The sequence below is a fragment of the Pseudopodoces humilis genome, chromosome 6 (genome assembly GCF_049639895.1).
Source record: "Pseudopodoces humilis isolate 2021_Gansu_Grassland_sample_001 chromosome 6, ASM4963989v1, whole genome shotgun sequence".
Taxonomy (NCBI): Eukaryota; Metazoa; Chordata; class Aves; order Passeriformes; family Paridae; genus Pseudopodoces; species Pseudopodoces humilis.
This window is the reverse complement of record NC_142205.1, coordinates 18360596-18385131: the sequence shown is the minus strand read 5'-3', so window position 1 is coordinate 18385131 and position 24536 is coordinate 18360596. Positions and strand designations below refer to the sequence as shown.

The following is a 24536-nucleotide window of genomic DNA, read 5'->3' as shown; positions in this document are numbered from 1 at the left end:
CCACTCACCCCAGCTGTCTGGGGATAGTTTAGCAAGGAAGAGCCATCCTTCAATCATTCTGGAGCTATCAGCCTCCAGGGCGCTGCTGGAAATAGTTCAGGGCAGTGCAGTTCTTCTGGCCCTTAGCTCATCACCAAACCCCTTGCACATGCTTGGAAGCAGGTGATATTTATGTGGCAGCATCTTGTTTTCTAGAAAAATAACATGTAATCCTTGCATGAACAGCCTCCTGTTGGCTAAAGATACAGCCCTTTTCTGTATGCCATTGCACATTAACAAGTGACCTCTGCATCTCAAAAGAAGCATCCCAAGACCTATCTGCTGTTCTATGAGGAAAATATGCACACACATGAAGAGACTACTTCTCTTGCTTCTGGGTCACTGGACATTTTCCTGTATTAGACATTATCTGAACACTCACTCAGCAGATGGACATGACACAACCTAGCCTGAATCTGTTCTCACTAGCGACAATCTACAAAACATTTCACTTTTCCCCCTTTCTCTCCCCTAAAAAGCAGCAGTAGAAAAGAGAAATGTATCTTTGGGACTGATCTTTTGTCTTCAGTCCAGGTCACAGATCTTCTTGCCTCCTAAAAATAAGACAAATGTATTTTTATACTCAAGTGACCACAGCTCATGTGTACCTGCCTGAGCCAGCCATGCAGTGGCCTGCTCAGGTCCTGTTACCAATGTAACTGCATCAGCATGAGCTTGGCACCAGCTACAGAAACCATCTATGCACTTAAGGAAATGTTTGGCCAAGCAACCACAGCAGTACCGAACTTAGTGTAGGCTATATGGATGGAAGCATCCAAAACCTGGCTCAAATACATCTGCAAACACAAGCATTAGCCTATCTTTCTTAATGTTTTCAAAATGTTCAGAAATTCTGGGTGAAAGATGCTGCATCAGCACAAAAGCATTCCCAGAGCAGTAAACATACTTGGCTGGACCAGTGCCTTTGCTTGAGCTCTGATTTGCTTCAAGTAAATGCAGTCATTTATTGCATGTTTCACCTTCTTGTGGAACAGCTGCTGTCTGCAAGGAGCCAAATAGCAGACGGACTCTCAGTCCTCCTGAGATACCTCTGGCTAGCAACATGCATAACTTTCCTCAGAGGCTAGCATGTCACTGAACAGTTGGTTTACTCTGAAACACCGCATGCTGTAGGTGTTTCCAGCTGCCTCATGAGGTATTTGTATAAAAACCCATGTTCCTGAGGAGTCTGTGCAGTCTGAACCAGGAGCAATATATTTATTTTAAAGCAGTTCTTCCATATCACAAACGAGAAAATTTAGAGAGAAATGACCAGCTCTTCAGGGAAGGCCCGAAGTAGGGTGGAAGCAGAGAGAGTTCATAACACTGCTCATCTTACGAGGAGAACTTCTCTTTGGTAACAGGGAAGGATATGAAGAAAATTATAAATAGAAGAAGACCACAAGGAAGTCAAAGGGTGCTGGACAGTCAAGACATACACAGTGAACAAAATGCAAACACTGGCTGGAAAAGCACTGAGGAATTTATATTTCATCCAAAACACAGTAAGTGAATAAAAATATTCAAAAGCAAAAATAGATATGGCAGGAGCCAAAGGAATTTTTGCTTTAGGACTGTCAGAGGACTGAACAGAAAGTAAAGAAAGCAAGACTGCCACAGGCTGCAGGAATTTGGCTGCAAGAAGTCCTGTCTGAATCTTGCTGCTCACCACATAGGGGGCAGTGTTAGAGATGAGGTCTGAGGGCATCATGAAGCTGCAAAAGAGAGAAGCTGGAACAACCTTTTAAACAGACAACACACATTGCTACTCCAAAATATGGAATAGGTTAAGGTAATGCCTAGATTCTGTATAATGTGCTTTTGGACAAGGTGAGCCAGACTCTTACTGGTTTAGACATCTGTAGAGTTTGGTTACTTTAATTGTCTGTGAAAGAGCTCCTCTCAGTTTACACCAGCTTAAGCCTTGTACCCCACTCTGAACTATTACCCATCTTAGATTTAACCATGTAACAGCTTCAAGAAAGAGCAGAAAGTCATGCCAATCCAGCCAGGAATTCCTCTGTGCTCCGTCCCACTCAGAGAAGTTCTGGATATCACATACAGTTAATGACAGATGGTGGCACATACAGACCCCTGTGCTAAACTAAAGCCCAGCAGCTGAGGGTCTCCCTGTACATCTGAGAAGGTAGGCTCAAATCTATTCCTCCATTTCAGCTTTTGAAAGTTTGAGGAGAAAGAGCTGCGGGTTGATGATTCTTTTTTTTTTAGTCTTTAGACAAACTGTTTTATTTTAACATGCTGTATTTGCCTGGCCAGTTTAGTATAGATACAGGTTTCCTCACCCCTCCACCAACTATCTCAGGAAGCTTGCCCCACTCTAAAATAAAACAGAATAGAAATATCACTACCTTTTATTCAAGGCTGAACAGTAAGAGGTGCTTTCACAAGGGCAAGATACACTCAACTAGGCAAACCATATCTGGTCTTTGTGACAAGCAGAAGCTCCCCATCATCCCTGGGCTCTGCACCTCAGGAGTTGCTTGCCTCAGTGTAATGCAGAAAACAGTTCTTGCACCTGCACCACACTAAGAGCACAGCCTGCTCCAGGACTCACACAACCAAGCTGAGCTCCAAGAAGTGGGGACAAAGCAGAGCACACTTAAGGAGCTGATGTCATGAGCAACAAACAGACGTGTGATTGTGGCTAAAGGGAAACTGAGGACTCTTCCTATGTGTACCTATGTGTTCAAGAAAAATCTCTTATTCCTTTTAACAGGCAGTATTCAGTGACTGACTAGACTCCTCTTAACAGTCAGTATTCAGTGACTTGAGGATCACCCTCTCTTTAGATAAGTACATAACATGAAGTGTTAACAGGAAACAAGGAGTGTGGGCAGAGAGCAAATGTAGCCAGCAACCATGGCCACTCATGTAGTCTGTACAAGTCCAGTGCATCAATAAATGTGTAAAAGTGACAACAGCTTTTTCAGGAGAGAACTGATTACCCAATGGCAAGTAAGGTGATCTTGTCATTGGTACACTCTACAGGCACATGGAAGACTACCAGGGACTAAAACTTGGACCCCTTGCATCTCGTGAGTGTTGTAAACACCAAACTATTGGCTACTTTTGGGGAGGGAACACACATTTCCATATCTTTGCACAACAAAACCTTCAAAAGATTTGTTTTCATCCCTGTGTAAAGAAAGGAACATAATTTTAAATCTCAAAAATTCAAGGAACAGAACAATTGTTTACGACACATGTTTGTAAAGAAAATAGTGCAGTTACGTCAAAGTTCGTAATTTACCTTTACAGTACAAAGGTAAAAGAGCCTTCAAACTAGACTGCTGAACTAAGAGCCAACAACAGCTACATTTTAACCTTTCATTCAAAAACAAACAAACAAAAAAAATCACCATAATTATATGGAGGCCTACTTGCCCCATCTACTGGCCATTGGGGAGACTGGATTTACATTGCCATTAAAAGCATCATCACCGGGGCAACAATTCAGTCAAATCTCAGGTTATCAATTTTAAATTTAAACACATGCGTAAGTGCTACTAAACACGTAAGTGCTTTACCAAACTGGAGCCTGAGGTCAATTATCTAGCATCGGAGAAATAGAAATAACAAACAAAGAGAAAAATGTATTATTTTCAAAGGAAATACTAGGGCAGTCTATTCAGTAACACTAGTTTGTTAACCTTGAAAAATTAAATAAATATGCCTTCTTTTGTTCTGAAGTGGGCCAAGGTAAATTAATGCTATAAGATAGCAGCCTGCAGAACCCTTGTCACAAAGCAGCCATATATACTGCAGCTCAGTAAGGTCATCACAAGGTTACCATGCCACCTTATGGATTTTTAAAATACATATTTGTTTAATAAATAGTTACATAGCAAGTTAGGTTCCCTAAAGGCCCATTGACCTTCTATTTTTCTTCTCTGCATGCAGTGAATCCATCCTTCTGAAGTGGGTCTGTTCCTCTGAGGAACAGGCTGACGTCTAAAGGGAAAACAAAGTTTGAGTTGACTCGATGAGACTTTTTACACTACGCTAGAAGGAAGACTTGCTGGATTTCTCTCTTTTAGCACATGCCTCACTCTCATCATGTTCTTCAAGGGCAGTGCTTGCACTGGTAATGTAACATCCCTCTGTTCTATGACCTCCCATGCTGGTTGCAAATTCAATTAGATGTGCCTAGAAAAGAGCTGCAGCCAAGGGAAAGAGCATCAAATACCCTGGCAGCAAGCTTCCCACCTTGACTGGCATTGCTGACACACCTGCAAGCTGACTCACCATGACATCTTACACACAGCCATCCTGTCTCCATGTGACCCCAGCAAGCCTCTGACAGTCTGCTTAGGCAGATACTCAGTATGCAACTGTATTTCCTGCAAGGCACACAAGCCTCCCCCTCAAAGGACTTCTGGGTTTAGTAGATTCTAAGCAGAAACAGGACTATCAGCATGTATATCTAGGCCAGGCATGAAAGTTCAGAGAGGCATTAGTGTCACACCACAACAGAGAAGGATGAACCACCTTCTTCAGCAAGCAGAGCTCAACACTGTCTTCAGGAAGTACAGGCGAAACCCTCTGTTTTGAGAAGCTGTGACTCTAGTTACCCAGGAAACTGTAAGAATAAACTGGCCACAGCAGGCAAAAGACTGTAAAGGAGGAGAGAGAACACCATTGCAGCTCCACTGAGCCTCATTCAACTCAGAGGATAAATCTGAGAAGCAATACACTTAAATATATCACTTCTATAGCAGACAGGGAAAGAAATCATTTGCAGTAGATCTAGACCTGCTGGTAAACCAAGTGATGGGTTGCACATGAAATTTCATAAAGTACATGCACTGCTCTGAGGATCATCACAAGAGGTCTACTTAGTCTCCTCCCAGAAGTATATGAGTTTTGCCTTAAGGGGATGGTCAAATGTTTCAGAAATCACTCAAGTCCAAACCCTACAATGCAAAAGAAAAAAAAAAAAAAAAAAAAAAAGACAACAGTGCCTTGGTGCAAATGCTTGTACAGCCACTGCACACAATTACAGTGTAAACTGGGATCCAGCATTTCTAGATGACATCCCTAAAGGTCACAAAAAGGGCCAAGATATTTTGCAGCTGAAGCACGTTAATATCTAACACTAGTTATCTAGGGACTGAGGTAAAAGAAATACTGTCAGTGTCCAGAAGTATCTTCAAGGAAAACCCACTGAAGACAGGTCTTGATGGCTACTTCTTTGAGTTCTCTGAGCATCACAAGCTTGCTGAGAGGTTCCTTGCAGGCATGCAACCACTTGGCATGCTTGCACTAGATATCAGGGGAAGAAAACAGCTGACAGCTGAGGTGTCACTTGGAACAGTACACAGAAATGAGGACTACAGGCAGTGCCAAGAACTGCTTGCAGTGCAAGTTGGTTTCCTCAAGAGCAGGTGTTTTGGGAGTCCTGTATCTAAGCTCACCTGACTTTCTCAATATTGACTTCCTCAATAATTCCTCATCTGCATGGGACAAGTAGCACCACTTAAGAGTACTTCAATTCTTCAGCCTATAAAACACTGAGCAGTAGAATAAAGGCCAGTATTTACACCTGAGAAAACAGGTGCCAACTCTGCCTGGGCTTGTGAATTCATGCACAAGTCTCTGTACATGAAGACCCACCCAGAGAAATACAACACCCAATAGCTCAGGATTCATCTCTCCTGAGATGATGCACAACATTCTGCTCCCTGAGCTTCAAGTCTGTTGTGCTGGGAGGACCCCCTGAGGGCAGCTGGTCATGTGGAAGCTGCTAGAAAAGGAGCCATAGCAGACAGCTGTGAAAGAGGCCACCCTGCTGAAGAAAGACACAGAAAGGATGCCAGCCCATTTTTAATGGCCACAGAGTAGTACTGCTCTCAAAAACAGCCTCCACAGACGAGAGTCAGACTTCACTAATTCTCTAGTCCCTCATGGCAGACACCTTTGACAGACCAAGTTCTGGCTTATTAGGCTGGGAAAACCCACTCTGTTCCCTATGCAAAACCAGATTTAGACATCTGACTTACATCATGGGCCCAAAGCTTATTTTGTCAATCCAAGCTGATAAATAATCCTGAAACTGGCAAAACCAAATGTTTGGCAATAGCTTTGAATATAAACCAGGCTCTAATTGAAAGCTACTACGAAGACTGCAAATAAACCTTGTATTCCTTCTTTCACTGTTGCCATCAAAGTACATGAGACAATCCTTATCCCACTACTTCCTATCTCTGTCCTATTTTCAGTGTTCAGAAACAATTCTCAATTCTTATTTGCATTGTACTTGACAGATTGATGACCCTTTTATTTCCTTTTCACAAAACAAGGTGAATGAAACATCGTTGTTCCTCATTGTGAATAACAGCATAATTAATTACACAGTACCTTTTAAGGAGAAAGTGTAGCACTGTTCTCTGAAAGAATTTTCTTGGTTACATAACAGAACTAAAATACAATTTGTCTTCAATTTTTTCCTGGGAAGAAAGTCTACATTCTTCAGCTGTGAACTTAGATTACTGCTTTGTTTTGGGGGTTTTGTTTATTTTTGTTTGCTTGTTTGTTTTCTTAGTAAAAAGAATAAAGCACAAGAAGAATACAAAGATAGGATTCTCTAGAGAGTGTACCACATATTTTGTATCAAAAGAAAATTTGTTTCACTGGAAAATAAGCAGTCCAGAAAATGCTAAATGAGAAGTTTCACTCTACATCTAGACACCTAGGAGTAGGCAGCTATCCAGCAGACTAGTCCCTATTTTGGGGATTCTTCTGGAGTGCAGGGGTAACTATATCTTTAGCACCAGACACACTAAAATTCAAGACAAAAGAAACATGAAAATCAACTGATGTATCACTTCTTGCAACTACCACAAAAAAAAAAAAACACATTAAAAATATTCTTAAAGGTGTCACTCACTCACCAGGAAATAAACATCTGAAGGACTGGAAACCACTGACACTGTTGTTTTCCAGCTCCTTGCAGAAGTCCGGCAGCACCTTTCCAAGCACCACCTGCGTCAGGGCACACTATAGTGTCCCACAGGCTCAGCTAGCTCACTTTGACATAGAACAAGGCATAGGTGCTGGAATTGGCGCAGGTGCTGGAATCAGCCCAGGGGATCAGTCCCAGCTGGCACATCTAAAATGATTTCCAGACCAAGGGAAATGAGAATCGAGTGTTTGGAAAGACCTTGCGTGTAGGGACTTTCCAAATGTTAGTAGCCCTTCTTTAGAGAATTAGAAATACTGACTGGTCTGAAAAGCAATAATTGTGTGGACTCTTTGAAGTCTACTGGAGGGTTGATTCTCTTGTTGTGGACTGGACTGGATTGGGCTTGGAACCAGCCCGTTCCTTTGCTGGTGAATTTGCACAAACACGACTGTGGCATTTGCTTTGCTGGGTGGAAAGAGATGTAACTACCACTCATGCCCCACTGCATGGTTGCCTTCCCAATGCCAAAGCCCTTCTGTCAGTGAGGCTTCAAAAGGGGGTATGGTTGACCAGTTCACCCAGAAATAGCTCCTCACCTCTCCTCTTCAAATACCTCTTGGAAATCCTGTTCCATCCATACTTTTACTAGGAGCCGATTCCTTCATCTGCGGTGGGAAAAGCAAATAGAGCTCTCTAGATTTTCTTCGCTTTGAATGAGAGTATTCATTGAACAGGTCCTGCTCAGGTAAAGACTGAGACTTCACCATGACCTTCCACTTCCTTAAAAATACTGCAGGCTGAATAGAGCCTCCTGGCAAGACAGATGAATCCAATGCAGATCCCAATGCTGGTGCCCTCAAGTGAGAATAGAGACTTATTCTAACATAAATTTATTGTTATCTAAGTAATGCACGGAAAAGGGACAAAGGTGAATCCTTGAATCACTGTAAGGATACTATTTCTCTAGGGCATGCATGTCTCAAGTCCAGAGATATCAATACCACAGTCCCTGGTATATTCTAACAAGCTTTGCACCAACACATATGATGATACTTCCACCTACACTTCAGATAAGTACGTACCGATTCTGCAGTGCTCCTGGAGAAAATGATCTTGTGTACTGACTTATCTAAGCTTGAGGAACTAGCTACAAGACAGCACATAATCCTGAGACATCAAATAACCCTTAGTACCTTGATCTAACTCCAGAGTCAGCCCTGTTTTGAGCAGGGAATTAGATTCTTTCATTCTCCAAGTGTCATTTCCAGGGTATAGTCTGTGATTTTGTGACACGACTGCTTTCAAGACAGCACATCTGTGAATAAACAATGGAAAGATCTCAGATTTGGGATTGGGAGTTCAATTAGAATTAATGTAATCCTGGCAAAGATTCTTGATGACCCTTGCGATCAATTAAATGCACAGTAGAAAAACATTGGACAGATGCCTAACACTCAGAGAAGACTTCTGGGATTATGTTTTCACGTTGTTTGAGGCAAGGATATCCTTTCCTATGCATAATTCCTCTTCAGAAACTCCCTGTCACTTTCTACAACAGAAAATATACAGCAATATTGTACTAAACATAGCATTTCCCCGGATATCCAGAACCCACAAATATAAGTTTATCTATTCCTTATTGTATATGAAGTATCACTGTCATGTTTACTACAATGATACAAGATGGTAAAGCCATTAGCGTGATGAGGAAGACTTTCAACGTAACAGCTGGCATTCAACACAGAAATATAAATAAGAAGTTGTCCATAAAGAATACACACTTGGAATATGCAGATGATTTTAAGGGCTGTCCCCTGCTGTGTGCCAGGAAGAGAAATTTAATGGTAACAGGATAGTCAACACATTAACTAACACTAAGAGAACAGAGGGTGTGACTCCTAAGTCCAGGTAAAATTAGCAAAGCAGGCATAAATATTATCATACCTCTGGTATACAGTAGAGGTACAATTTCATAAGCATTTCATACACAAATGAGACTATTTACCCAGAACACAATCTTGAAAATGTCAGAAGTTATTTTCAGATAGCTGGGATCTGACAGGCCTGCTTGAGAATTATTTCAGGATAGAGTGAAGAAGATTTCCATACTGTAAATTGGAACTACAATTTTTTCCTTGATTTATCTCAAAAACTGCAGAGGAGAAAGAATTCCTGAATCTGGAAAGAATTAAGTGGTTGAAGCCTCCATACTTCTGTTGGAGACATCTGCCCTAAGAGCCATGTTCCTAAGCAAGGCAGTCCTAAATGTCTCTTTGGAATGAAACTGGTTTTGTGGTTATGCATTTCTGTACTACCAGCAGAACACTTAACATGGACACTTCTGGTACTGTAACTGTCTGCCTGCAAACATAGGTAGAAAAAATCATCTAGAAGATGAGAAATTTTGCATTGATTCAGGGCTAGAATTAGAACCTGGTTGTGAAGATTCATGGTAGTTTCAACAGAGAGTTGCATGCCAACTTATTATCTTAGAAGACAGAAAATAATAGCAACAAAACATCTTTTGCTCTTCTGAGACATAGAGACAATCAGAATTTTATCTAGACCATGCCATCACAGGAAGATTCCTGAAAAAGGATGGGCAGAGTGACTGATGGTAAATAGGGCATGAAATGGGATAAAGATATCCTTAGAGTTTCTAGGATCCAACAGGGCATACAGATCATAATCCAAGTACTTCCCAAAGGATGTCACACTTCATGAATGAATCACAAAGTGCCATCAGTGTCATTCATCTAAAACTGGTGGCACAACTGAAAAATTTTATTTTTACCTTTATCTGTATCTCTTCTGTGATCCCAAAGGATTGAAGCAAAGTGAAGCTTCTTATGTTCTTCAAAGCATTCATTATCTGGTTGTCATGCCTGCCTTGTCAGGAGCCTTTCTAAGAGACAGGCACCCAATGACCTGTGGAAACCAGAACTAGGTGAGAACACCTTTGCATCCCCCAAACAATTTTGCTAATGAATGCAGATGTGACCATTCACTTAATCACATTTTGTCAATTGGACTTGCTTGCTGCCTTTCCTCTTCTCCAAGTCTGATGAGTGATATTTTTCTGTCTAAATAAATCCATCCTTGTGTTCTTATACTATTTATGGCAATTTTCTATTAGCCAAGCCTGGTTCTTATAAGTCACTAATCAGTGACAAAAGACAGGATGATTATTAACTTCTGAGCTTTTTAAATAAACTGATTGCAGCAAACATCTTCCCACCTGGACTGGGGAGGCAGGTCATTCTCTGATGTTTAGGTACATCTAACAGAATGGTTAATTTTATGTGCATCATGATGCATCCAGACAGATGGAGTATGAGAATGTCCAGGTACTTCTTTGGAAAACATCTGTCTACCTGCTCTTTTTTCCAGAAAAGCACACAAGAATCATAGCAAACTGTGACATAAAGAAAAGTGGGGACAGTGAGAAGTCCCAAAGTAGAACATGTCAGAGTATTAATTGTACTACCTAATCAGGTAAACCAGCTTGCCAACCTGACAAAAATCCGGGGGATATATTCCCTCTGGACTTTAGCAAAGCATTTGGAATGATGTCACACGGGAAACAATTAATAGCTGCAAGAACTGTATGCCAAGAATGAAAGTAGCTAAAAGCGGAAATGACAAATGGGAAGTCATTGGCCTGGATGGATTTTACTGGTGGCATTCCTCAAAATACTTTCCCAGGACAAATTTAACTTAATTTTTTGGCACAAAAGTCAAAGTACACTAATGAAATTTTCTGATTAAACAACTTGAGAGGCAATGTCAGAGCAAAAAAATAGCTGGAATGGTAGCTATGGGTCAAAATTTAACTGCTAAGTGCAATAAAGAATAACAAGTTTTTGCACTGCACCAAAAGCTTGTTAACTGGAAGCAACCAGGAGGAACTCTGAGACATATGGCTAGGATTGCCAGACTTCATGTATGGGAATGTGTCCCTCAGATCCTCACAGTTCCTTGCAGGCTCCTTCATTTAGTGGTCATGCTGGCATTGTTGCTTTGATCCAGAAGCAGAGAGAGGTAGGCAGGCAGGCAGCAGAGGTCACAAAATCACACAACCCTTATTAAAAACATACAGAAAATGCAAGGAGTAGAAATGTCTCCCAAAGGTTCTTAGGTGGGACGTGGGATTTTGGGTAAAAAATTCTTTGTTATGGAACATCCAGCCACTCACATGATAACTGTAAGAATCAGAGGAAGACAGAAGCAGACAGTGGAGATTCTAAGATTAGCTGCTTTCCAGGCTTCAGAGGACTCCTAATGGTACTGTTTCAGCCAGAAATGTTACAAGTTACAGTTCTTGTATGAACCTTCCTCCTACCTGTATATGTGAGGAGTTACGGATCTAGAGCTGGCCTGCCACAATCACTGGCACCTGAAAATTCATACAGAATAGATAAGGTAGCAAATACTTCTGGTTAACATCCGTAGTGGTTTCTCTTCACCAAGAGTGGAAGAATACATTCCTAGACTGTGCCTGAGCCATCCACTTTTGGGGCACTGAGAAGTCTTCTTACAGGAATTTCTGAAGCAAAGGGAACACCTTCCTCCCCTACCTTGACTGGCATTGCTGATACTCACCCTTCTGAATTATGGAAAGAAGCTGATAGAAGGCATCTTCCCCTGTGACCTGGGGCCTGACAGACACTTTTTAGCACAAGGTCCTTTCCAGCACAAATGATTCTGTGATGTTTGGCCTCTTAAGGTAGGCTAGAGCAAAGGAGAGCTATGAAATTCCTCCTCAGATACTCTCTTCTCATGTTAACTTTGTCTTGCCTAGGGACTTTCTTTAGAAAGGTTTACTTCCAAACTGCTGGGGAGGAAACAAAAAAGAGGTCAAGAGGTAACCCAATTTGCTCTGCCCAATCTGCTTGCCTACAAAGGCTGTATGCCAATGGATTTATGTCCTGCGTTCCTCATGCTCCCATTCAACTGAATGCTGTCTCCTCTTCACATCCACCACTCCACTTCCAAGAAGTGTTCCTCCAGGGCTACAGGAAAAACACTCTTCCCAGCAGTATCTGAAGTTCTTTCTCACCTCCTTTCACTGTGCCCCAACCTCCTCTCCTCAGTACCTGTAACTCTTAGAAGGTTTTCAGTTGCTTTTTTGGCATGCCAAGGTCAGAAGGGAGGACCCAGTGTTACAGAAAATAAGGGAAATAGCAATTTGAAATATTGAAAATTGCTGAGTCACAAAAATTGCTGAGGCACCTGGACCACTAAAAAAAGCTGACCAATTTTCTGCTTTTTTGTATAGCTCTACAAAACATTCCCATTGGGTTGAATTTAAACTTACTCATATTTACAATTCTTCCAAACAAATTAGTATTGTGAAAAACAGATGAGTTTTCTGTTTGCCTCCCAAAATTTAAAATTTTCATTTTCATAACATAGTATTTCAGCAGTATAAAGATCTAGGAAATTTCATTGTTATTTTCTTTTGGAAGATTCCTCAAAACATTTTAAATTCCTGAATACCTGAATGAATTCCTGAACCAAAATATCTGATTCTCACACAAATTCAGACCAATTTTTCCTAACCTTGAAGAACACTTCTCACACAAGAAAAAAAATGTTTTCTAGCATCAAAAAACCCCACACTCCTGTATTTTCCTTCAATTGCAAATAAGGGGAACACTGCTTATGGCTATTTTACAGATGGAACTGAAGGTCAAAGGCTAAATTACTTACCTGCTGCCAGAAAAAGCGGGGTAGAATATGGAATTGACTACAACAGTCCTATTTTCCAAGACAGTGTCTTAAACACTGCACCATTTTTCTTGCAAGGCCCACACAGTCTGCACTATGGAGAAAGAGACCTCGGATCACAGGTCCGACCTAAGCTTTGACCTGAACTTTGTGTTTTGCTCTCATCTGCTGTACGTTGTCCACACAGAAACAGTGTATATTCCACAGCACTTTCTCAGAAGCTGGAGAATAATTTCCTTCCACTAACAAACATACTTTTTTGGGTTGTGTGGAACAACAGAAAAAGCCAATACAGCTTTTCATTTACTGCTGCATCTGCATGTTAACATGAAGGTCAGTAGGAGTGTACACAATACAGAGAAAATGAGTAGTTAATTATTGCTAGACTGCAAGAAGGGAAAACACATGCTTTAATCTGGTTTAGAAAAGAGCAAATCATGAGGACTGCTTCTTCTGGGCTGTTTTTTCATAGGAGGACATACATAGAGTAAAATTCACAATAACTGGAGGCTATTTGATGTGCTTTGAGCATCACAGATAAAATCCCTTCTCATAATTTGGAACAATTTCAGTAAATAATTACAATATTCAGCAAGAAGAATGCCATTTGATTTTTTCAAAATCCTATGGGATTTTTCTTGCTGAATATTATACTCATTTATTGAGATTGTTCCTTCTTGCACATGTGTATAATCTGGCAATCTGCCCATGTATTTTGCTATATTAACTCCTTAAGTGTTTGTACTTGAAGGTTTCATTGCATCATCAACAATCTGCAGTGCTTCAAAACTAAGCTGTGTTTAGACCTAAATGCTTGATTTGCTCTTTATGGAACAAGTTTTAATAATTTCAGAACATCAGCATATAGTAGGCCAAAACCTAGTACAACCAGTTTCTGTTGGGATGTCAAACAACTGTTTAACACTTTTCTTCGGTCCTTCAAGGGTTGAAGGTATATTTGCTATTCACAATCCAGCTATAATAAATAAGCAAAACACATTCATGTAACAGGATAGAGATAATGGCTTTAAAAATATTTTAAGAAGGCATTTTTATCAAAACAATCAGAGCAACTTGACCAAAACTAGCAAATCTAGTTGCTCTGCAGAACCCAGGCCTAGTTCCTCCCAATCACCAAATTAACAGCAATTGGAGATTATGAAAGTAGTGAAGAACTCCTACTTCCAGAGCAAGATAAGAGTCCTGGAGAGCACAGTTCACTACATTGAACTTCACTTGTCACTGGGTACCTGGAATAAGAGGCTTATGTCAAGCATCCATGAGCAGAACAAAGCATTGTCTCAAAGTCAGCTGCAGGACTAGAACATAACACATGAGAATTGGGCAAGTCTCCAGGCAAGTGGCACATGCCAGAGCAATCAGAAAATTTCAGTGTAAATTCTGGAAAATTATTGCAGTACGTACCTTGTTGACTTTGTAGTTTTACTCAGAGAGAATAGCAAAAATGTGAAAAACACATTCACTATTCTAATGCTTTAAAGCCATGCTCCATCAGCCCACTTTATTAGGTGGAACATGAGTGGGAAGTGATGCTCGTTAATACCAACGTACACTGTCACTTCAGTAGTATTCAACTGATATAAACGGCTCTAAATTCCATACAAATTGGCAATCACAAAACTTACTGAGCTTTCCTACACCAGAAGGAATTTATGTTCATGACTAACAGATATGTATAGTTCTATAAATGCTAAATAACTGAGTTCAGATTCAAAATCAAATGTTTTGCGACATTTAAGTAATATGAAGGCAAAAGGCTCAGCACTTGCCACCAGCAGCCACTGTTCAGAAACCATCTAACATTTTTCTAGGCAAGATCCAGACTCAGCAAATTGCTCAACTTCATAAAGCAAACAAGAAGAGATTGTCTTATCTCTTAACCCCAAACTAATCTCTGTCACATCATTTATACTGATGGTTCCACACTTCCATGATATATGATTTTTAAGCATTTGTGTCACCAGGTGACAGAAGCTGCATCACGGAAAAAAAATTCCCATTCTCTGAAAACTCTTTGGTTTGCAGCTTGTCAGTTATAGACGGAGTATCTGCATTTCAGCAATGTTTTATTTTCACTGAGGAGGTGGTTTTGATGAAAAAACTTTGCTTAAGTGGTCTGATGCATGAATGTTTTGTTCAAGAAAACAAAAAAAACAAGGCTCCCTCATTTCTGGAGTCTCACTGAAGAAAGGTTTAAATGATAAAAAATCCCCCTTTTCAGCCCTACTCTTTTTGCAGCAAATACTGAATTAGCTTTTTGACAGTGTTGCTCTGTTCCATGCAGTGCAAATACAGACTGAAAGAGGGTGGGTTTAGATGAGCTATGAGGAAGCAGCTCTTCACTATGAGGGTGATGAGGCACTGGGAACAGGTAGCTCCGAGAAGCTGTGGATGTCTGGAAGTGCTCCAAGCCAAGCTGGATGGGGGTCTGAGCAGCCTGGTCTAGTGGAATGTGTCCCAAATCATGGCAGCAGGGTTGGAACTAGATGAGCTCTAAGGTGCCTTCCAACTCAAACCAATCTATGATCCCTACACTGAATGAGTACACTCACTCTGGCTCCAACTACAATGCAAAATGACCTGAGAACTCACAGGAATCAAACATGGCCACATTTTCCCAGTGAGCAAACAGAAAATATTCTAATACTTAGAGCGATAATAGAAGACTAAATAAAAACTAACTCAGAGGAGGAGAGGTGTGTCTGAGAGGAAGAATAATGACAAAGGTAGAAATAGAATAGCAAGTAGCAGAATGGCAGCTTGGAAAATAAAACTGTAAACACGGAGGCTTTCATCTGTTGTCCCAATAAAAGTGTGTGACATCCAAAAAGATGACAAACACCAGGTAATGTCAGGAGTAACACTCTGAGCGTACATTTTTCAAAACATATTGGATTCTGCAATGATCTTTAAAATGTTATGTGTCATAATTCTACTTACTTAACTACATAAATTTTCTCCAAGTTGAGTCTGTTTGCCTGCAAGAGTAACTGGTAAGAAACCTCCTTGTGTTTATCCAGACCCACAAGCTCTGTCATTCTATTTACTCCCCTTTCCCTGTGGAGGAGCAGGAGTAAGAATGGCCAGGGGGACACCTGGCAGGCGGCCAAGGTACCTTCCATATACACTTGCGAAACAATGAAAAATAGTGCACATTGGTTTAAAAATTTTAATGTCCAAATTTACACTCACCATATTGTAACTTTCAAACTAGGGAGGAAATTGCAGCAATCTGTACGATTTATTCTATCCATAATTTACTCAACAAGTGTCTACAGATTAGAAGCAAATCCTTTTCCCTTTTCTCAAGGAAATAAGTATTCTCCATTTCTATACTCAATAATCATTCAGCTTTCTAACAGTCTGTGAGCTATGCATCAGCATTCTCTCTCAAAACTAGCCTGGTTTTATCTCTTGGGATTCCAACCAGTAGCCTTTGTTGCTCCTTGTGTGACCACACAGCATAATCAGAATTCTCTTCCAGTGACACCCAAATACACACTTCAGTGAAAGAAGCAGCAGCTGAAGGCGTCCATCTTCAGTTTTGCAATACACCCAGCCACCAATCACTTTCTTCCAAATGGATTCGACCACACTTTTAATCCTACAAATCAAATATCAGAATACCAGCAGTTGAAAATTTAGACTGTTGGAGAAAAAAAAAACAACAGGTCTGCTATTCCAGCTTTTCTGCACTGAATTTGCAACTCTGCTTAAACTTGAAAAAATATACAGAAAGACAACCTCATCTTGATCTTAAACTTCAGATAATGGAAACATCTATCACATTCTTAGTTATTCACCTAGGTAAGGTATTCTAATATTATTGGATCAATCATTTAGAACTGCACCTTGCACTTAAATTTGTCTTAGTTTCCTTTTCAACTAATGGATCTCGAAACTTACCAGCAGCTAAACTCAGATGAAAAGAACTTACACTAAGAAGAACTGCATCTCAGAATGCAGAAGTACCTGCATCTCAGATAAATGAGCCAGTTCAGTCCTCTTGAATATTTAGTAAAAAAGACAGGTTTACATGACCTCTACTTCACAATACCCTTCCTACTTCTCTTCAGCATTTCACCCACTTCCCTGGAAAGCAAGTCCTGCATTAATAGTCTAACCAATGCATGTAATCAGCTTTAATCCTACTTGATTTTCACCTGCTGCTGATGTTAGGCTTTTTCAAAAACAAAAATACATTACCATTTAACATATTCAGATATTACATGTTTCATCAAGACAGGCATTCTCACATCTTTAATCAAGAAATGCCAGCCTTGCGTGGCTGATGAACAGCCACTCCATTTAGCATTATGAAAAAATGAACTATCAAGGATAGCCTGCTATACTTGAATTTTACTTCCCTCATATGCTTTTCTAAGCTTTCCACTGTCAACAGCAAGAATCCAAAAGCTATTAGCACTGCATTCCAAATTTTCCTTCATGTGTAGTGGATTTCTGCATGGCCCATCCATCCATGAGGCCAGAAGGCCCTGCCAAAGTGCTGATGAGCTGTGTTTCAGCAGAGTTCAGTATTCCACAAAACTGGGGCGCAACTTTGTTCTTTATAGCTACAGCTCAGCCTATCCATGGTTCTCGTTTGCTCTGAGCTGGTTCAGAAGTGGAAACTGGCCTCTATTTAAGAAAGTGTGAAGACAACAGAAACTCTGCAACTTCTTTGGCCAGTTGAGTCATTTTAAGATGATTTGCATTAAAACCGTAATTTTTCAGTGAGCAATTAGCCTGAAAAAAATAACTTAATGGCAAGTTTATTAAATATGTTTTCACTAAATGTATTCTTCACTGTATTATTTAAATCCATATAAATATTCAGGTCTTACTTCAAGAGGGTCCTTAAAACAATCAATGCAAACACATAAATCAAGTGTACCTGCAGGCTGAATATCCTCTTGAACAATACCAGCTCGGTTTATTGACTGTTCTTTCTCTGGAAAACAGAACAGAAAGGACACTACTAAAAAAAAGAAAATACCAGATGTCTTGATTGCACCCAGTAAAATAATCTTGAAAATTTTAATAATTCTAGATGCTACATGGTAAAATTCTATTGAGTATCTACCTACTGAATGTGAATGTAGTATTCCTACTTCACTGAGAAATGGGCCTGTTTTGGGAGACTACAAACAGTAAGATAGTCATCTTAAAACACTGCCTACTGTTTGATAAAGGTGCCAAAACACCTGCCACGGTCCCAGAACTTAAGGAATGACTAGTACTTTTAGAAGCTGTCATACACATGCTCATCATAAAACTAGTCAAAAGATTTTCTTCTTTAGGGCAATTCCCATTTTCAGGCCCTGAAAGACCTTGCAACCATATTTCGTGACAGCGCCTACAAAATTGCTGCTTGCAAACTTTGTGAAATACAGCATCTGAGGGATATTTTCCCATACACTGGGCCTGTCTCAGGCTTTTCTTTTTCCTTTGAGAGATTCAACCACTTCCACAAAGAGAAATGGAGAAAACTACACTATTTTCCCTTACTAAATGCCCCTCCTTTTCTTCCACTTCCAGTTACGCACTTTACCACCACAGTGGTAGTCTGAAGCAGGAAGTCAAAGCTCAGGTGGATTAACCTTTTGCACTTTGAACTTTTGAGGCCTTTAAAAACCTGCAGGGTGCACATTTGCAAAGGAAGCTCAGAACTAAGCTCAGCTTGAAACTGAAATTCTTCATTATCCTATCCCACTGGGAATGCACTGGCACTACATGCTATGAGGCTGTCTAGGCACAAGCCTAATGCTACTGGAGACTAGCTGAAATATCACAATAATTGATTCTCCTTGCAAGGGGACAGGCACTAGAGGCACATCCAGGTTCTCCACTGTTCACTGAGCATGGTAATTCCATTTCTTCCATTTCAGCAGACAAAATCTCAGGAATCAAAGGAAAGGGCACAAAACCCAAAAAGGGAGAACAGAACAGATTTGGGCAAGGAGACTTCCTGTAGGATATGAAGGAGAAGTGTTGGAGTCTGAGATACAGAGTGTGTGCCCTTGTTTCTAATACTTAGTTCTAAGATCCAAAGAAACACTGAATTTCATATAACATGAAATTCATGAGCATGTTTTCATGGTGATAGAACAAATGTTTAAGTTAGACAGAAAAAACTGAAAATGTACGTGTGTAGATTAGAAAGTTCCTTAAAGCACAGGGTGAAAAAGTAGTTTAGAGAGCAAAAGACAAGATGGAGGATGTAGGGTGTTGTCTCTTGTCTTTCTTCTTTCTTCATGTTCTTCTCCTAGAGGTTTTTGGGTAGTAGTAAGTGATTAGATAAAGAATGCCAAAATGCAGTACACAGGTGTTAGGTCATTGAGTCAATAAGAAAAATAATTTAGTTGGCATCTGTTAATTGAGTAAATGGACATATAAAAGACCTTGAAAAGGATCTTTTTAGCCATTTTACACCTTTCTATCATAGTGCACATAGCTCCTCGTTGCTTGTAATGCTGATAAGAAAAGAATAAACAACCAAGACCGAATAAGAGAAAATTGCCTCCCTCTCGTCAATCTTCAGTTCAAAGAGAAAAAGAACCTAACCCAAAAGTCCTTAACGAGACAGAGAAGGATATTCAGTCTTGAGTGGAAACTTAGATTAGAAGAGAGGCAGGGACAAAAACAGGAACTAATCTGAGAGTTCTGGGGACACACTTGGGTTGTGCTATTAGCAGCAGGAGCTGTTAAATGGTCAGGCAAAGAAACCAGTGCAAAAATGCAAGAGGTGATAAACACAGATAGGACACAGAACAGTCAATAGGGAGGCTGCTGTGGGGCCCACAATCAACTTGGAAGACAGGTTAGACAAAGAGAGGACAACAAGGAAGATTCAGTCTTAGTGACAGGAGAGCCACATCACAGGATGGGTAAGGAACAGTCTCACTATTCAGAAAACCAGGAAATCTGTGAAAATGTCACAAAGACCAACTGTCAAGCCACTGTTTTAGTTAATCCATGTGGAAAGTCTGTGCTGAGGGCCTCACAGTTTCATCATTGCCACTAAACTGTGTGTTTCATATGAGGAAACAGTCTTTTTTACAGCTAGATATAGGCAAGAAAATATTAGAAATGGCAAAGGCACAAACAACTATTAAAAACCTATGAAATTATATCATTTCTGTATGAAATTAAGTCTAACTCCTCTGTGCACTATTTACGGTTCATATCAACAATTTGATTATATACGGTTTTTCCAAGTAGCTTTCAACTTATTTGTTAAATTGCTAGGAATTCCTCTGAAGATGTTTGAGAATTGTGCCGTAAAGTCTTCCTGATCTACTTCACTTGTGTAGAATTTGGGAGATACACAGGAAAAACGAGAGTGAAGGAAGAAAAGATTGCATTTCATGATTCAGATTGCATTTCATAGTTCAATGTCAACCCAGGTAACTAAAATTCATTCTTGCCTTTTGCATGATTACTATGTGATGCTAATCAAAATGCCCAACTTTTGGGACACAGCATCCCCAAAGACAGAAATACTGAGTATTGACCCACAGCTCAAGCCAATAGAGGGTGGGAATTTCTACAGAAGTTGTCATACAGCTTACTAGACTGTAGTCAGAAAATCCTTTGTACCCCAAAAGTTTAATACTTTGGTTCAAAAACCACAACTGTACAAGTCCACAACCTTGCCTCAAGTATTGTGATAACAAATGCTTATCCCTCTCATACTGCAGTGATGAACATCAAGAAAAGCTGACTGGAAATGAATAAAGGTGATATCAGATGGAGACTCAGCTGCAGGTAATAAGTAAAGTTTAGAATCAGGTATCAAAGCACAAGTTTGTGCACTTGCTAAGTGTGCATCAATCGTTTTATATCCTAAATAGAGATTAAAAATCCCTCAACTGATAGGAAACATCTACTCACATAATTCACATGTACAAAGGAGGACATGCTCCACTACTGCCAAGCCACGTTTCTAACAAAGCATTTTTGGAAAGTATAGTACAAACATAAAAGATTTAGTAATAAAGTTTTCAAAGGGAACACAGAGTAGGAAACATAATTGTGGGAAATTTCACGTCCTTGAATAAAACCTTGCTTGTAAGTTAAATTTTACTTGAGCTCTAATGCAAGGCCAAAGCCCCTCCAATAAGATCACTAAGTTTGTTATCCTTTTTTCTTTTTCCTTCCTCGAAATCTTCACTTGTCTTGGCAGATTAACCACATATATCTTCATGTTATCAGCTTGCTTCGTTTCATAAAAATTAGAGGGGTCAAGGCTGGTTGCACCAGAACTTTCCCTCAACAGTATTTCCCAGAAGTTGAGGAGTTATGGGTGCTCCCCCTACGGAGCACCCACCTGGAGCCGCTGAGGCTTTACACCTGGAGCTGCAGGTGCTTTCGAGGGCTTCCTGGACAGAGTCACTTGTAGGCTTTTGCAGGTTTTCTGGCAGGCATTTCTGGAAGGAAAGCAGGGTTTTCCTCAGGAGTCAGCTTCAGAGACAATGCAGACTGAGAACAGCTCTAGCAAATCAACACAACTGGTTGCCAAGTTTTAAGTTAGATGTTCAGTTGCAGCTGGAAAACAGGACTTGAACTGCTCATCATTGAACTTGAACTGCATAAGTGAATATTCTGGGCTGGAAGGGACCTTTAAAGATCATCTAGCCCACCTCTCCTACACTGAGCAGGGACGTCTTCAGCTAGATCAAGTTGATCAGTCCTGTCGAACCTGATCTTGAATGTTTCCAGGAATGGGACACCCACCACTCCTCTGGGTAAGCTGTTCTAGTGGTTCAACACCACCATCATAAAAAAATGTATTTCTTCTATCTACTCTGAATTTATTCTGTCTAGCTTAGAACTATTACCTCTAGTCCTACTGCAACAGGCCCTACTAAGAAGTCTGCCCCAGATTGCTTACAAGCTCTCTTCAAGTGTTCTGCAAGGTTTTCCCAAAGCCCTTTCTTCTCCAGGCTGAAGAACCCCAACTCTCAGCCTTTCTGCATAGGAGAGGTGCTCCATCTCTATGATCTCAATCTCTTCAACTGCATCTCAATCCTCTAAGGAGCAGCTGAAGGCTAATCACGTGCTGGCCAATAACTTGAAATAAGAGTACGGCGAGCTGTATTATTTCGGTTTTCAGGTATCTCCTAGAGGAGCAGAAAGCCGCTCGGGAGTTACTCACCGAGCAGCAGCCCCAGCCTTCCCCCCAACCCGGGCACAGACCGCGCCATAGGCGAGCCCAGCCAGCTCCCCCCGCGCAGGGACTCACTGTACTCCTCCGGCAGCAGCAGCGGCCGGAAATAAATGGGGTAAAAGGCGGCTCCCACCACGGCCACGAAGGCGCCGAAGATGCCGAGCGTGCGGGACAGCCCGGCCATGGCCCGGCGGTGGCGGTGCGGGGCCTGCGCGGGGCCTTCCGGGACACGCACGAACGGCGCGGGACGGACGGCACGGCGAAGGGGCGCCCCCGCGCGGCCGCCGAGGCGAAGTGCGGCCCGGGGGTGGCGCGGCCGCGCCGTCAGCCCGGCCCGGGCAGCCCGAGAGGATGCGCCCCGGTCCCGCCGCCCCGCCCTAAAGCGCCTCGCCCGACAGCGGGCGCCGGCCCGGCCCGGGACTGCGCCGGTAGCGCAGCGCCGAGGCGGGAGGGCGGAAGCCTCCAAGGAGCCGCCAAGGGAGCGGGCAGGCGCGGCCCTGCGCGGGGAACCCTCCCGGGCGCGCCACTCCCGGGACGCCGTCCGGCGCCTGCTGTACGGAGCTGCGAGGAGCCTCTAAAGAGCTGCGCAACACGGCCGGGCCTCGGCGTCTTCTGGCCCAGCCCATCCGCACCTGCGGCGGCGGAGCGGGCCCTGCCCTGGGCGGCGGCCCCTCCTCCAGGAAGCCGGATCTGCCGCATCCTTGTCGCCGGGCCGGCCGCGCTGTGCCTGCCGCGCTGGACACCGCCACAGCAGCAGCATGCGGCCCCCGGCCGAGCCCCGCCGCCTCCCTCCGCTGCTCCTCGCCCTCCTCACGGTGAGTGCCGCCGGCCCCGCACCTGCCCGCGCGTCCCGACCCAGCCCGGGCGTCGCGGCGGCCAAGGGCCGTACCCACAGCGAGCCGGAGTCCGGCGGTGCGCGGGGGGCTCGGGGCCGGGGCCGCCTCTCAGAGCCAGCCCCCCGCTGTCCGGCCTGGCTCTGCGCCCCCTTCCAGCCCCTAGCGTCACGCTGTCGTCGTCACATCCAGGGGTTAAGCTTTCTGCCCTGGGCGACGATAAACTTCCAGAGTGGAAAGAATGGGAGGCCTTTGACATCTGCTTACAGATGCACGACAGTGAGCATAGTGCTGCACTGGCTTACGGAAACAACCGTGGTTTAGGGCCATTTACTAAACTACTTTTTCATCCTTTTTCTTGCGAAGCATAAGCTTTGGTCAAAGTCTTTGTGTGGCGGTACCATGTTGGTGCTGATGGAGAGCAGCAGATCAGCACCCCTTTTGTGTCATGTCTTCTTTTCGCCTTAAAGTGAAAGCATCTTAAAGTGTAGCATGATGTGTTGGACATTTGCAGGTCAAGGACTGCGGTTATCTTCAGGTTTTGTGCAAACAGGTGCAGGTTTCACAGGGTTATGTGGAATTTCCACAGGGCTAAACTCATGGAGGGTCCTGTAGAAATCTCCAGCAAACTAAAGAGTTACTTGCTCAATAATTTCTGTATTATTACATTACTGAAAATGCTCAGTTTCCTAACACTTGCAGTGTTTGCCTCCCACATGGATTTTTATCCCATGGGATGTTGGGCTAATTCACTCAGATTCAGCAGCATTTAAGAAAAGAGAAAAAAAACATTTACAGCTTTAATGGCTAAGTTGCCCCCCACAACAAAGCCTTTATGTCTGTCTTGTTTGCCTAGTTCATGATAATATTTTGAATCAGCGTAGCTGGCCTCTAGTGTGCTGGGAAACGTTTATTTTTAAGTCTCATAATCACATTCAACGTGCAATCTTTTCATCCTTGTTCTATGTCAGAGGTGATGTACATTTAACTCTGCCTTGTCTGATATAACAGAGCCTTCCTCACCAAGTAGGAACATTTAGGTGATACACACTCTATGCACTGTGTAATGGCAACCAAGTGGTAACAGAAGCTCAGCCATGGTCTGGAAGTTTATGGTCTGCAGTTTCTGCCAGGCCTCCATCAATGTGGGGCTGCTCAGACTTCTTTGCTCCATGCTGTTTACTGGATGAGCCTCCAGAAGGGGTGTTTGTTAGGTGGGATGTAACAGCAGATTCAAAACTACTTCATGCATTTTAGCAGCACAGGCCTCAAGTAATACCCAGGGACTAAAGAATACAAAGTAAAATGAGGAGCCGTTTAGCAGGTCAGGCACTACAGAGAAGGCACTAGATCAACAGAGCTGAAGCTAAACTTAGGCGTCAGCAGGTGTGTTGCATTGTGCTTAAGTGCTCTAGGAACATCATGGAAATTGTTCTACAAAGAACTGGGTTTGGGTTTCATAGCTTACTGCTTTGGAATTCCCACCACAAAGTTTCTGGCATTCACTGGAAGTCAGATGAACATATTCATACACTGCTGCATCTTTGTTAATGAACTGTGCCAGACCCAAGCTGTCTTTCCTGGAGTTTAGTTCCCACCTCTCGGGATAACCACTGAGAAAACTGAGAGCTGGCTGTGTGTGTTTTGACAGTGAGTGCATGTGTGTGGTAATCACACATTAGTACCCCTATGCTTTGTAGTATCTACCTGGTAGATTTTTCTTCTCATGAAAACTACATGGCATTGTGTTCCTAGTATATTACCATCTTCCTCATGACACAGCCCCCATATCACAAAGATTAAACTATTTACAAGTGCTCTT

General features: G+C 42.1%; 3 protein-coding genes across 12 annotated transcripts in view; 1 reads left to right on the top strand and 2 right to left on the bottom strand.

Annotated features, from left to right (window-relative positions):
* LOC106629130 (uncharacterized) overlaps window positions 1–12987 on the bottom strand; it is an 84502-nt gene extending 71515 nt beyond the window's left edge. For 4 of the 9 annotated variants that reach the window (XR_015772847.1, XR_015772848.1, XR_015772842.1 and 1 more), the window contains exons 1-6: window positions 12674–12987; window positions 11564–11795; window positions 11304–11357; window positions 9756–9889; window positions 8155–8276; window positions 7558–7816 (exon numbers count right to left, since the gene is read on the bottom strand). Coding sequence is in view for 1 of the 9 variants with exons in the window: in XM_088057124.1 (XP_087913250.1) it covers window positions 7558–7595 (38 nt within the window). In the remaining 8 variants the exon portion in view is untranslated. The remainder of the gene's footprint in view (window positions 1–7557; window positions 7817–8154; window positions 8277–9755; window positions 9890–11303; window positions 11358–11563; window positions 11796–12673) is intronic. The other 5 variants (XR_015772843.1, XR_001332297.2, XR_015772845.1 and 2 more) reach the window with 5 other exon arrangements.
* A 2880-nt stretch (window positions 12988–15867) lies between these two features.
* On the bottom strand, window positions 15868–22126 carry SMIM20 (small integral membrane protein 20). The gene is made up of 3 exons (XM_005517791.3): window positions 21957–22126; window positions 17607–17663; window positions 15868–16316 (listed from the first exon to the last, which is right to left on the bottom strand). Exons 1-3 carry the CDS (start codon window positions 22063–22065, stop codon window positions 16279–16281), a joined length of 204 nt encoding a protein of 67 aa, XP_005517848.1. The 5' UTR covers window positions 22066–22126; the 3' UTR covers window positions 15868–16278.
* Window positions 22127–22253: 127 nt separating this feature from the next.
* Window positions 22254–24536, top strand: part of SEL1L3 (SEL1L family member 3) — a 34499-nt gene continuing 32216 nt past the window's right edge. The window contains exon 1 of one of the 2 annotated variants that reach the window (XM_014262751.2): window positions 22254–22696. In XM_014262751.2, coding sequence (XP_014118226.2) covers window positions 22640–22696 — 57 coding nt within the window. In that variant the 5' untranslated portion in view covers window positions 22254–22639. The remainder of the gene's footprint in view (window positions 22697–24536) is intronic. The other variant, XM_005517792.3, reaches the window with a different exon arrangement.

Coding starts and splice junctions, on each gene's coding strand:
- SMIM20 (XM_005517791.3), bottom strand. CDS start 22,065: ATGGCCGGGCTGTCCCGCACGCTCGGCATCTTCGGCGCCTTCGTGGCC. Junction 17,664..21,956: donor GCTGCTGCCGGAGGAGTACA/GTGAGTCCCTGC, acceptor TCTGTTTTCCAG/AGAAAGAACAGTCAATAAAC. Junction 16,317..17,606: donor AGAGGATATTCAGCCTGCAG/GTACACTTGATT, acceptor TTTGATTTGTAG/GATTAAAAGTGTGGTCGAAT.